Here is a 14722-nt window from a genome sequence, read left to right as displayed (position 1 = left end):
TTGCAATATCCATGATACACACATGATAAGCAAAATTGCCAATTCCTACATGATTCAAATTGCTATGAGTGTAATACCTCAACCATATCGATCATCAGATACCTACCACTCACCTGTTGATTAAAATTATTCTCTCTTTTCTAAGAGCAAACGATGGCCACGGATTCCACTGGCAGATCGTGTCCGGCCTCTCGTTGTTTCTAAGAGCACACCAACGGGTCTCAACCACATGGGGCGTCGAAGACGGCAACACACGAATGGTGCGTTTTGTAATAATCATTTCGTTGTTGTAATCAAAGTATTTTCGTTTGCAAAAGTGTTTTCTATTCAGTTTGCACTTTATGTTGTCTCCATTGCCACACACACACAAACACACACACACACACACACACACACACACACACACACACACACACACACACACACACACACACACACACACACACACGCATTTAAAGGCCATTTTCCCCGCTAAAGCAGGGGTTAGCCTTGCGGGCCGCATGACAATCTTCTCCACTTTACCCTGTTTTCTGCATCTCCCCTTCTTAATCCCCTTGCCCACATTTCCTCTTCCACCACCTTTTGCCAAGTTTTTCTCGGTCTTCCCCGTCCTCTACTTCCGACTACACTCATTTCCAACACTCCTCTCACCCAGTCACTTTCATCCTTCCTCAACACATGACCCAACCATCTCAACCTGTTTCTCTTCACAACCTCCATCACAGACTCTATTCCCATCATCTTCCGCAAGTCATCATTTGTCTTCCTCTCTCTCTCAACGATACTCCGCACATCCACCGAACCATTCACATTTCCACCCTTTCCAGTCTTTGATGCTGCTCTATTTTCATTACCCATGTCTCACTCCCATAAATCATCGTACTCCTCACACATGAAGCATACACCTTTCCCTTCAGCTTCAACGACACTCCCCTCTTTGTCAGCACGCCACTCAGTTCCCGAAACTTCTTCCATGCACATCTCACTCTAGCAACCGTCGAAGAGTCTGATCCACCTTCTCCATTCAGCATGTCTCCGAGATAGCAAAATGTTTTCACACCTTCCGGCTTCACACCATCTCCAAGATCCAACTCAACAATTCCTTCATCTGCTGCTCCCTCGATGCACACCTTACACTTGAATGTAGCTGCCACACTGGTTAATGACCCTCTCACACCACTACATTTTCGATGAACCCATTCAGCACACATTGTACACTGAATGGAGTTCACTCCGACACCCTTCCTGCACACAGCACACGGCCACTTCCCAGTCCTTTCCACCTCACCACATGCTTTACCACTTGCCATCACCTTCGTCTTTCCGATATTCACCTTCAAACCTTTTGCCTCCATACATTCCTTCCACTTGTTCATCTTCTCCTTCAGTCCATCCATACTCTCTGCAATCAACACCAGATCATCTGCATACAGCAGCTCCCACAGTAAACCCTCCTTTACCCTCTGAGCCAGCACCTCCATCACAACTACAAATAGAAGTGGACTTAGTACCGACCCCTGCTGCACTCCTACCCTCACCTCAAACTCACCACTGTTCCCATCCTCCGTCCTTACAGCTGTGCGTGCTCTCTCGTACATTGCCATCACTACTCTGATCAACCATTCCTCCACTCTTAACTTCCTCAATGCCCATGTCATAACTTCACGTGGAACCCTATCAAATGCTTTCTCCAGATCAACAAACCCAAAAAACAACTTCTTCCTCTTCTCCATGTACTTCTCCTGCAACTGCCTTACAATAAAAATCACATCTGTCGTTCCTCTTCCTGGCATAAATCCAAACTACATTTCGTCAATCTTTACCTTCTTCCTTATCCTCTTCTCCAACACCCTTTCCAATACCTTCATTCCATGCTCCAATAACTTTATTGTTCCATAGTAGCCACAGTCCAGAGGGTCACCTTTCCCCTTGTACAGAGGGACGAGGGTACTGAGTTCCCAATCCACTGGAATGCGGCCTTCTTTCACCACCAGATTACATATCTCTGTCATTCTCTTCACACCCCAACTTCCCGCTGCCTTCAACATATCTCCCACAACTCCCGTCGGTCCTCCTGCTTTTCTACTCTTCATTGCTCTTATAGCTTCCTCAACTTCCTTCTCAGTTATCTTCTCTGCTGGTCCTAAAACCGGGTTACTCTCGACTCATTTTCTACATTCAACAGCCTTTCCATATATCTCTTCCATCTTCCTTTAATTCCATCTGAGTCCGCAACAATTTGTCCCACTTCATCCTTCAAGCAACTCACCCCCGTCACATCAAATCTCTCTCTCGCTATCTGCTTTGCGATCCTGAATACCGCTCTCTTACCCTCCTCCGAATCCAAGCGTTCTCCGAACATTTTCCTATGGGCCCCCTGCGCCTTTGCAACCTCTTTCTTTGCAGCCTTCTTGGCTTCCTTATAACTTTCATGTGCAGCCTCTTCTTCCACCGTATACTTCATCTTTTGCCATTCCTTGAACTTCTTCCTCTTCTCTTCAATCGTCTTTCCAACTTCATCACCCCACCACCATGTTTCCGAGTGCCTCGGTGGTCCTTTTGTCCATCCACATACCTCACCAACGGCTCCCAATAAACTATCTTTCATTGACATCCAACCATTTTCAAGCTCAACCACATTATCTTCAACCATACTCAGCCTCTCTCTTAATGCTTCCTACACTGTCGCCTCTTTCAACCTCCACACCTTCATCCTCGGTTGGTACTTCACCCGCCGAATTCTCTGCGCACCTTTCACCCTTATATCGCAGACAACCAGGTGGTGCTGCGAAACAGTCTCCTCCCCTGGGATCACCTTTGTGTCCTGGAGGTTTCCCCTATCTCGCCGACGCACCATCAATAGTCAATGGTTGTCGTCGACCCACCTGACGTGTAAGTAATAAGCTTATTATTCGCTTTCTGGAATTGAGTATTACAAATCAACAAATCAGCTCCATCATTAAACTCTAAGATCCTTTCACCTTCTCCATTTCTCACACCATATCCATAACCCCCATGGACTCCCTCAAAGCCGTCTGTACTCCTTCCCACATGTCCATTCAAGTCTCCTCCAACCACAACAACTTCCTCATCTTTCACATTTTCCATCAACTTCTCCATCGCACACCAGAACATGTTCTTCTCTTCATCGCTTCAACCGACCTGCGGGGCATATCCCGAGATGATGTTCACCAAGAGATTTCCGATCACAATTCTCACCATCATCAACCTTTCACTCACTCAAGTCACACTCACTACACTGTCTACAAACTCCTCAGAAACCATGACACCAACACCATACACGCCTTCTGGGCACCCTTGCCACATAAACTTATACTTCTGCCCCTGCCTTCTCTTCACCATTCTCACACCACTTCCCTTCCACCATGTCTCCTGCACACAACATATGTCCACTCTTCTTCTAACCAATGTTTCAACCACTTCTCCAGATCTCCCTGTCATTGTCCCTACATTCCATGTACCAAACCTCAGAAACCGATCTCCACGTGGGGCATCAGACGATTGGTCATCATAAATGGAAAAATTTCCTCCCTTGCTTCGATCGGGTTTCCCACCTTGAGTTTTAACGAGAGGGGGTGAGGACCCCCACGGGGTTCTTCGGGCTGTACTCTGCCCATAAGTTGTACTCATCATGGTTTCCTTTGGAGGCGATGTTTTTATGGCCGGATGCCCTTCCTGACGCCAACCATTTTAGTCGCCTTTTACGACACGCAGGGATACAGTGTACCTCTTCTAACCAGGGTACACACCGGGTTATCTGGTACACACCGGGTTACGGTGTACCTATGCAAGATAGTGGATTATCTGCAATGTTTATTTCATGGGCAATTGAACTTTGTGATGTCTCCAGGGTTGTTCTGCATTAAGATGCAACTCTTTTGTGGATAAAGTCATAATTTAAACAAATGCATTTTATTTAATTAACTGCTGCGTGCACGGTGAAGACTAGCTTTAAAGTTTAAGGGATCCGATATAATATACAGTGACAGCCAGGCCAGCCATTCCTTATCAACCATTTAATTGAAGTGCTTACATGAGTGCTTAAGCCACTTGCCGAACGCCTTACAGTCGACAGCAGCACCGCGCTGCGTCTTTCTGAGCGAATCGTTCACCCACTGTGGACGCTTTTGCCCGCCACATCATTCAGAGCAAGCGGTACATGCTCTGTCACCCTGAGTGAGTGTTTCATGCTCCGTCACCATGAGCGAGTGGTTTGTGCCCCATCACCTTGAGTAAGTGGTTCGTGCTTCGTCACCCTGAGTGAGTGTTTTGCGCTCCATCACCCTGAGTGAGTTATTCTGAAATGATACCCGATTTCAGAGCCATTTGCCATATAAATGTATTTTATAAATTACTGAGCCAAAGTTTTTTTCCACCCGTAATAATAAAATATTTTTTGTAATAAAAGGACCCCAAAAGTCAATGTCTCTGTCTCTGTCTCTGTGTCTCTGTCTCTGTGTCTCTGTCTCTGTGTCTCTGTCTCTGTGTCTCTGTCTCTGTGTCTCTGTCTCTGTGTCTCTGTCTCTGTGTCTCTGTCTCTCTGTCTCTGTCTCTCTGTCTCTGTCTCTCTGTCTCTGTCTCTCTGTCTCTGTCTCTCTGTCTCTGTCTCTCTGTCTCTGTCTCTCTGTCTCTGTCTCTCTGTCTCTGTCTCTCTCTCTCTGTCTCTCTCTCTCTCTCTCTCTCTCTCTCTCTCTCTCTCTCTCTCTCTCTCTCTCTCTCTCTCTCTCTCTCTCTGTCTCTGTCTCTGTCTGTGTCTGTGTCTGTGTCTGTGTCTGTGTCTGTGTGTCTCTCTCTCTCTCTCTCTCTCTCTCTCTCTCTCTCTCTCTCTCTCTCTCTCTCTCTCTCTCTCTCTCTCTCTCTCTCTCTCTCTGTCTCTCTCTCTGTCTCTCCCCCTCTGTTTCTCCCTCTCTCTGTATCTGGACATATCCGGACGGTGGTTATGTTTAGACAGTGTTTGTCTCTGGACGTTTCTGGGCAGGGTTTATCTCCGGACATGTCCAAGTAGTCTCTGCAAGCTTGGCTCGAGACGCGTCCAGGCTGTGTTTGTCTCTTGACGCATTTGGGCAGTAATTAATGCTCCACCACACTTTTGCCTTGCATTCCTCTCACCTCACACTGTCTTCCCTTCCGCCACCCCTGCTCGCTTCCCCTCTCTCCCCGCTCTCTCTTCCCTCTCTCTCTTCCCGCTCTCTCTCTCTCTCTCTCTCTCCCCGCTCTCTCTCTCGCTCTCTCTCTCTCTCTCTCTCTCTCTCTCTCTCTCTCTCTCTCTCTCTCTCTCTCTCTCTCTCTCTCCCCGCTCTCTCTCTCTCCCCGCTCTATCTCTCTCCCCGCTCTCTCTCTCCCCCACCCTTCTCTCCCCCACCCTTCTCTCCCCCAGCCTTCTCTCCCCCACCCTTCTCTCCCCCTCCCCCCTCTTTTTCTCTCTCCCCGCTTTGGTATCACCATCAGCGAAGCAACGGGTAGTATTTGCTCGTGTAAAATAAAACTGCACAACATTTTCAGATGTGCAACGGCTGCTCTCGGGTGGGTGAGACACCGCCCGAGACACCGAATGACACCTTGGGGCCAAAGCAAGCTGGTGAGGTCTGAACTTTGTACATCGATCGATGTATTTTTGGTTGTATTTTGCAGAGGGACAGTGCAGAGTGTTGTTGCCAGTACTTTTGCCGTGTATCGCCATGGCTTGCAAACAAACAACCAAGCAACTTGTGAAGTGCTCACCAAGTGGCTTAAACACTCAAGCAAGCACACCATTGAAACAGTTGATAAGGAACGGCTGGCTTGGCAAGCAATATTAAGCTGATTGTTAATGGTACACACCTGAAAAATGAAAAACATCTTACCATTTGCAGATTTCACTCCAGATTTCAACACTTATTTAGTCCACAAGGTACAATCTTCAAAGCTGAAATCACATTTCAATTATATACTTGAATTTGTCTGTGCAAGGTTATCATGGAAAATCACATCGTATAATGTATAAAATCTCTCCAAGCTCCGACATTTAAACCTTCTTCTTCTTCTTCTTCTTGAACCCACACTCTTGAACAGAGCATTGGAACTGCCAAAGCACTTTTTCCTTGGCTATTTGGCACAATCTTGGACTGGTCACCACTTCAACCATTTCTTGGAGCACAGCTGTGCCACTGAGGCTGTGCCCCTCCACCAGTACACTGGTCCTCATTTCACCAACCTCAGGAGGATGACAAATTGAGCCAACCCCACCTGGTGTTAATTCAGCAGCCAACAGGGCTCGAACTGAGGACCCTAGGATCCCAAGCCAACCACCCTAACCACAAAGCCAACACCGGGCTTAAATTGAAAACTACAGCGCTTACAAAAGTGACGTATGCAGCGATTCGTCGAGATGAAGATCAAGCATTCGATGATATGAGTGAGGAAAGTACAAAATAAAATTTAAGTGCTTTATCGTTAACAAACCATTGCGACCTGTACCAAGTCAAGGCATTGTTGAGCAGGCTAATCAAACTGGCGGCTTTAGACCCCAGCAAGCTGACAGAGAGCTAACCAAGATGGCCCGCCACCATCTTCACAAGACTTATTTTGTTTTGTTTTTTGTGATAAGCACCCCTTAAATGATGTTCAAAAGGGGTGTTTAAATTTACCCAAACACCAAGACTTAATTAATGCACTCCCTTGGAGTTCCCTTAGAATGCATGCAAAGTTTGGGCCTGCTGGGTTCATGGTTTTGGAGTTATGGAGAAGACACACATACTGACTGACACACACACACACACACACACACACACACACACACACACACACACACACACACACACACACACACACACACTATACTGTATATATATATACATATATATATACATATATATATATATATATATATATATATATATATATATATATATATATATATATCTTTTCTTCTTTCGGCTGCTCCCGTTAGGGGTCGCCACAGCGGATCATCCGTCTCCATTTCACTCTATCCTCCACATCTTCCATTGACACTCCAACCACCCACATGTCCGCCCTCACCGCATCCATGAACCTCTTATTTGGCCTTCCTCTTCTCCTCCTACCTGGCGGCTCCATCCTCAGCAGCCTTCTCCCGATATACTCCGCTTCCCTCCTGTGCACATGTCCAAACCATCTCAATCGCACCTCTCTCACTTTGTCTCCAAACCGTCCTACCTGTGCTATCCCTCTAATATACTCATTCTTTATCCTGTCCATCCTCGTCACTCCCAACGAGAATCGCAGCATCTTTAACTCTGCCACCTCCAGCTCCGCTTCCTGTCTTGTTGTCAGCGCCACTGCCTCCAAACCATACAACATAGCTGGTCTCACGACAGTCTTATATACTTTCCCCTTCACTCTTGCAGCTACCCTTCTGTCACAAATCACTCCTGCAACTCTTCTCCACCCACTCCATCCTGGCTGCACTCTCTTTTTCACTTCTCTCCCACACTCTCCGTTACTTTGGACAATTGATCCCAAGTATTTAAACCCATCCACCTTCCCCACCTCAACTCCTTGCAAATGCACCATACCACCACTGTATATATATATATATATATATATATATATATATATATATATATATATATATATATATATATATATATATATATATATATATATATATATATATATATATATATATATATATATATATATACAGTGGTCGCTGGACTACCGTTATTCTCAGGTTTTCCGTCTGTCTGTATGTATGTAATGGACAGCTCTGGAGGCCAGAGGAGTCAACCGATTTTGATGAAACTTGACTGGTAGGTTCATACCAGGATCTAGTTGTATGCTTTTGAGCACCGTTGCTATGGACGCCACCATTGCCGAGCAATGGGACTTTGAAATTTTTGAAAAAAATCCCTGTGTATATATATAATATATATAATATATATAATAATATATAATAATATATATATATACATCCCTGTGTCGTAAGAGGGGACCAGGGTTGCGTCAGGAAGGGCATCCGGCGTAAAACATGTGCCAAATCACTATGCGGATCATATAGATGATCCGCTGTGGCGACCCCTAACGGGAGCAGCCGAAAGAAGAAGAAGAAGACATATATATATATATATATATATATATATATATATATATATATATATATATATATATATATATATATATATATATATATATATATATATATATTTTGGCATGCCCCTCTCTTTGTTCCACCATCAGATTTTTGTTACTGCATGAAATGAAACAAGATTTGGCACATATACTAATGATATTATTGTCTTCCTTAAGAGGCCCCTCAAAATTCGTTTTGATGCATTTTCACAAACTCCAACGGATTCCATTCAAATTCGGTACAATTATGGCTTTTGGTCCAACTTAGGTCATTGGCTATAAATTTTTTTCCATAACACTTCCGATTTTCGTAAAAATCGATATCCCTTATGGGATTTTCCATTCAAATCCACCCAAGTTTAAGGCCGACGGGGAGGCAAATTTCCACTTTGCCCCGGGCGCTGTTTTCCTCCGCTACGCCAAGCTGTTAGGGTTAGGGTTAGCTACCCTAACACTAACCCTAACCCTAACCCTAACCCTAACAGCTAACCCTAACCCTAACCCTAACAGCTAACTCTAACCCTAACCCTAACCCTAACCGTTAACCCTAACCGCTAACCCTAACTGCAACCCTAACCGCTAACCCTAACCGCTAACCCTAACCCCTAACCACTAACAGCTATTCAGGAAATTTGCAAGAAAGCCCGGGCAACACCGGGCTTTATTGCTCACCCGAGCAACGCCGGCATTACTACTAGTATATAAATATATACAGTCTGTAAATATAAATATATATCTAATTTTTTTTTATATATCTACATATATTCTGTATGTATATATTATAGCTCTTTCTAACCACTGAATGACTTACTCACTGACCGACTCACTGACTCACAAACTGATATTAAAGATCGGTACCTTCCCGGTGACGTAGAAAGCTGAAATTTTGCGGGCCAGTGGACATCAAAACCAGTACACTGGGAAAACATCACAGAATCATCGGACAACATCCATAAATGAAAATGTAAATGAACTAAAAAAAGAAAGAAAAATAAAATGCAGGTGACAACTTCCAGGAGGTATTTGCCATCCCTTACCATGATGTGACAGTTGGAGAATTTCTGTTGAGTCACCTTGCGTCCATTCCTACCAGCGATGTAGATATGGTAACCATCTGTGCCGTAAGGGAAGGGGAGTGGATACTGTAGTGGGTCATAGGCTGCGTCGAGCTCAGACATCCTCTTGAGGGCGCCATCCTTCAGGCTAATGACAATGTCATCGATTTTCCATTGGTTCATTGTCCATGAGGATGATCACGATCTTCCGTTCTTTAGTATTGTCCTCTTCTATGATGTCTTTGGTGGTCTTGAGCTGTTGGACGTCGTGGTTGTTGTCTTGGAACCACTCAGTCAAGTTCCCGAAAATCTGTTGATTTTGGCGCCTGTTCTGGCCCCTGATTTCAGTCTGCTGTGTGAAGTGGTCAAGGAAATACACCTGGAGGAACTTGGGCTTGCCTTCATTTGGCGGTAAGAGGCTGCTGATGCAGTGAAACACCTGGCCTTGAATCTTGAAGCTTGGGTTCCATCCCTGCACAGAGGCATCCTTATGGCCGAAGCTGGTCATTGAGAAGCAGCCATTGTACTCGTGGATATTGGACAGGAAGGTCTTGCTCATGGGGCCTTCTCCTGAAAAGAGCTCTTGAAGGATTTGAGTTAGTTGAGGGAATGGCTGCATGATAACCTTGCCTCCTGAGCAGCAAATGCCAGGCTTTTCTGCCTTGATTTTTTTTGCACCACAGTGGCAGCAGAGCTTGTCCATTGGCCCAATGTTTGCTTTAACATGGAGATCATTTGGGTCATAAGTCAGTGCTGGCCTATTGGCAGCATCGCGTTCTCTTTGTTGAGTGGTTCGAATACTCTGATCTTCAAGACGGTGAGCGTTCATTTCAGCAGACTCGGTTGCTCGGGTAGATGCAGTGCGTGCACGCTGATATTCAAGACGGCGGGCTTTGCTTTCCGGAGACTCGGCTGCTCGGGCAGATTCATTGCGTTTTTTATTTTGGAGAAGACTCAGTGTTTTCAAATCTTTGTCTCTGTCATTCGGGCCCTCTTCTTGGCATCGGCTGCAGCAGAATTACGTCCTAATCATTCTTTACGGGGCATGTTTGCTTACGAACGAACGAATGGATCCAGGGGAATCCAGGGAGTAATTACAACCAACAGCCGCCGTGTTTCTTCGAGTAGGGTGGTCTTTCGGCATCTGAAGGGAATTGGGTAGAAGAAAGCTGTCATTTTTTTTTACCAAATAAACTGTATTGAGTGTATCGTTCAAAGATATGATTTACATTAGCACCAATTACACGACTGTGGACTATGGTCACATGTCATGGTGAAAACACCCATGGAAAATGTGAAAATTCTAGATATGATTTACAGCAGCATCAATTACATGACTGTGGACTGAATGGACACTGGTGGAAACACTTAGGGAAAAGTTGACATAAATATGCAATGGTGTGCTCTTGAGCAGTTATCCTTCGAATGTGCCGATTTGTAAATCCACGACCAATGAAGTACAGCTTATCTCTCAAAGGGTTCATCTCAAGCGTAATAAATGTCTCCAGATTTTGGAGTCTGGCAACTGCATCATTTGTGTCCTTGTGAGATGCAGCTGTGGTCAGTCCATGTTTTACGATGGAAATTTTAGTCAGTAACTGCTGGTGAATACTGTCAGTTGCATGTGTGCGTCATGAAGTATCTGTTCTGGAGTCGGATTTGCGGCACCTTGAGAGGAAATTGTGGGTGGAGTCGGGCATGCCATATTGTATATTCAAACCACTTACTTTCCAGACACGTTGGACACATTGTATATTCATTGCAGACAACACAAAATCGTCGCAGACAACACAAAAATTACTTGTATTCGTCGCAGACAACACACTGTTCTAACAAAAATTACTTGTATTCGTCGCAGACAACACGCTGTTCTCACAAAAATTACTTGCATTCGTCGCAGACAACACGCTGTTACTTTCGTTTTGGTTGTGACGCTGCCACTTTCACTTTCATTTCCTTCGTTATGGATGCCGTGTTGCCGGCACGCCTCTCTCTCCCACCACTGGGGGTGAGGTTGGATTTATAATTTACCTCGGCAGTCTGTGGGCGCTACACATGGTGAGCTCGAGCCCCCTGAGCCCCCTGGATCCGCCACTGACCTGTCCTGTAACCTTTCCCACATCATGCTGGTTTAGAAAATGCATGGTTTGTCGGGTCTAGCTTGCAAACTGTGGGCGCTATTGGGGGACATACATACAAACAAAATATATATATATATATATATATATATATATATATGTATATATATATATATATGTGTGTGTATATATTAACTTGGCTGTTGATCACTTTATTTTAGTCATATACATTTATATATGGATATATACTTGTATATATATGTGTATATATATGTATATATATATATATATATATATATATATATATATATATATATATATATGTATATATACATGTATATATATATGTATATATATGTATATAATTATATATATATATATATATCTTCTATATATTACTAAAACTCTCATCTTGTATAGATGTATGTAGTATGTTCCCGAAATACAGCCAAAACGGTGCTCGATAGTGCAAAAATTTTGCGGCCACCTCACTCACTATTCGCCTGCGGTGTGCAGTATCAAGTTTCGTTCAAATCGGGCAACGAAAAAAATTATTAAAAAATCAATTCCCGATTCAGTCAAGTACTCTTCCGGAGAATTTGATCAATGCAAACTACCTCAGTGGTATAGTTCGCTGGAGCTATCTTTTGTTTTCTTGAAATGATTTTTTTCATTATAGTACAAGCATTATATGACATGGCCTCACACAAATTGCAACAGAAACTCTTTCAACTGGTTTATTCTCATAAATATGTCCTTTATAACTTATCAAAAGTCCTAAGGAATCCAAGTGGTGGAAACTATTGAAAAGTACTGAAATCGGTGATGGCATTTTTCTCCATTGCCGCCCACGTTAAAATAATGGATTTTTGCACGTCTGCTTGTCTGATGTCCACACAAAGGGTTCAGTACAATCCACAATCTACTAGAAACTTTGTTTTACATGAGACATGATATTGGGTGCAGTACAGTGCATGTTCAAAAGGAAATTCACAACAAATTGAAGGGATTTGCATTGTAAAAACGGTTAAGTTGAAAGTTGTAAAATGTGCAATCAGTGAAATTCATGTGTGGTTATTTGGCACAGTTACTGTCGTTTAAAAATGAATACTCATGTTTTTTTTTTTTACATTATTGCAGTGCCATCACATCCTGAACAATGAGTGGCCCTCCAAGATGTGCCATTTGTAAGGACCCTGCAGAGGGGGGCGGACAGCCACCATCCACACTTACTGAAAAGGGGAGTGACGCCATCAACCGAGCAAGTAAATCCAGAAATGATGACATTCATACATCACCTGGGGAACTGGTTCATCAAGTCTGCCGCAAGAAATATACCAGCCAACAACAAATAGCGAAAGCACTAAAGGAGAAAGAACAAGAGCAAGTCGACAGGCATGTGCGACTACGCTCAGCTGATGAGAAGGAGTTCTATTATGACAGAGACTGTCTGTTCTGTGGGAGGTCAGCACATGTTGGGACCAAGAGGAAGAGTTCTGATTGGACTGTATTCCCAGTGAGGACAGTTGAGTTCAAGGATACGCTCTTGAAATCTTGCAATAAAAGAGGAGATGCCTGGGCAGTCATAGTGAAAGCTCGTGTGTTGCATGTGCATGACCTGCATGCTGCAGATGCAGTGTATCACCAAGTGTGCAGCGTAAATTTCCGTACCAAGAAGCAAATGCTAGCAGCTCACCAGAACAGCGAAACTGAGGTAAAGAAAACAAAACTGGGTCGGCCACAAGACGAAGAAAGATTTAATGCCTTTCTGGAAGTTGCGAACTTTCTTGAAGAAAATGACAATGAACAGATCACAATCAATGATCTTGTTAGCCGGATGGAAAACAATCTCAAAGGCTCAGAATGTCAAGCATATGGCTACACGCAAATGAAGTTCAAACTGAAGGAGCAGTTTGGTGACAGAATCATCCACACCGAGATTAATGTGAAGCCAAATGGGGTTACCATCAGAAGTACAGCCAAAGCGATCCTCCAGGACTCTTATGCTCACAGAAAAGCTGATCCCGAAACAGAGAAGAAGAGGATTATTGAAACTGCAGCCAAACTTATCAAAAATGACATCAAATCAGTGGAAACATACCATGATGTATATCCTGACTATGAATCACTGAAGTCTGAAGAGGATGCCATCAACTTTCTTCCAGAAAGCCTCAGGGTTCTACTGAAAGGGTTGCTTGGGGTAAAAAATGCCGGCATGAAAACTGCCTCCATCAGACAAGCAATCATGCAGGCGACCCGACCAAGAGTTATTCTGACGCCACTGCAGATTGGGTTAGGAGTGCAGGTCCACCACCACTTTGCATCATGCTTCCTGGTCGATACGCTTCACAAGCTTGGATCCTGCTGCTCCTACAAGGAGGTGCAAAGATTTGTTTGCAATGCTGTGATGTCGCTTAGGACTGACATTCCTGGCTTCTCCGGTGAGTTCTTTCAGTATGCTGCTGACAATGTGGACCACAACATTCGCACCCTGGATGGCAACAACACCTTCCATGGTATGGGGATGATTGTTGCCGTTACACCAGCTACCAAGACCATCAATCCCATCCTCAGAGCAAAGGTCACCGCTGATATATTCATGGTGGGAAGAGTTCCAATTCTGTTCCACAGGGAAGTAGGTGGTGGAACAGATGCAGTGATGTACCAGAAGCTTGTAACTATGGGGGCACAAGACCCAACGGCAGACCTGGATCTTATATGGAAGACAGCCATCATTTTTGCCTCACCAAGGCCAGCATGGTCTGGGATGATGCAGTTTGTACAGCATGGCAATCATCCAGGGAAATCATCCAGGGACATCATCCTTCGTCTTACTTCCAATGATCGACATGAATCCCAGTGACACCACATGCATCTTCTCAACACTGAAGCTTGTCAGTGAGCATGCCTGCCGCGACAATGCCACACCAATCATTACCTTTGATCAACCAATATGGTGGAAGGCCCTCTTGATCATCGATGCTGAACCGGAAGGAAGCGACTTGAGCAACATTGTCCTGACACTTGGAGGCTTCCACACTGAGATGAATTTCCTGGGGTCCATTGGGCATTTAATGGCTGGATCTGGGTTACAAGAAGTTCTGGAGCTCGTCTATGCAAACAACGCCGTGGTACACATGCAAGAAGCACGACATTGAGTGCTCTGTTGCATGTAGCAACTGCAAAGGATCAGGGTGTGCAAATTCATTTCAGACTGAATGTGATGACGATGACGACGACGATGATGAAACCAGTGGTTGAGTAACCAGACAACCTAAAATATTATGTTGCCTTATATCGTATAATAGTGCTGTTACTTTAAAATAATGTCTTCAGAAGCACATGACTTTTTTATCGTTACACATTATTAGTTGTGTTTAACATCAGTGCATGCACTATTAAAGTATATATGCCAGGTCATAATAAATGGATTTAAATCATTTAGAGGTCTTATCTGAAGGCACGGGTCCATGTCAATAA

General features: G+C 44.1%; 1 protein-coding gene across 4 annotated transcripts in view; it reads left to right on the top strand.

The window, feature by feature from the left end:
- ARHGEF4 (Rho guanine nucleotide exchange factor 4) overlaps window positions 1–14722 on the top strand; it is a 105644-nt gene that overhangs the window by 44867 nt on the left and 46055 nt on the right. For all 4 annotated transcript variants that reach the window (XM_085888816.1, XM_085888817.1, XM_085888814.1 and 1 more), the window contains one exon: window positions 146–260. In XM_085888816.1, coding sequence (XP_085744942.1) covers window positions 146–260 — 115 coding nt within the window. The remainder of the gene's footprint in view (window positions 1–145; window positions 261–14722) is intronic.

Source organism: Eptatretus burgeri, chromosome 7 (assembly GCF_056783735.1).
Source record: "Eptatretus burgeri isolate ZD-2024b chromosome 7, Ebu_testis_v1, whole genome shotgun sequence".
In the NCBI taxonomy this organism is placed as follows: Eukaryota; Metazoa; Chordata; class Myxini; order Myxiniformes; family Myxinidae; genus Eptatretus; species Eptatretus burgeri.
Note: the sequence above shows the minus strand (reverse complement) of the source record. Positions and strands in the feature narration are given on the sequence as shown.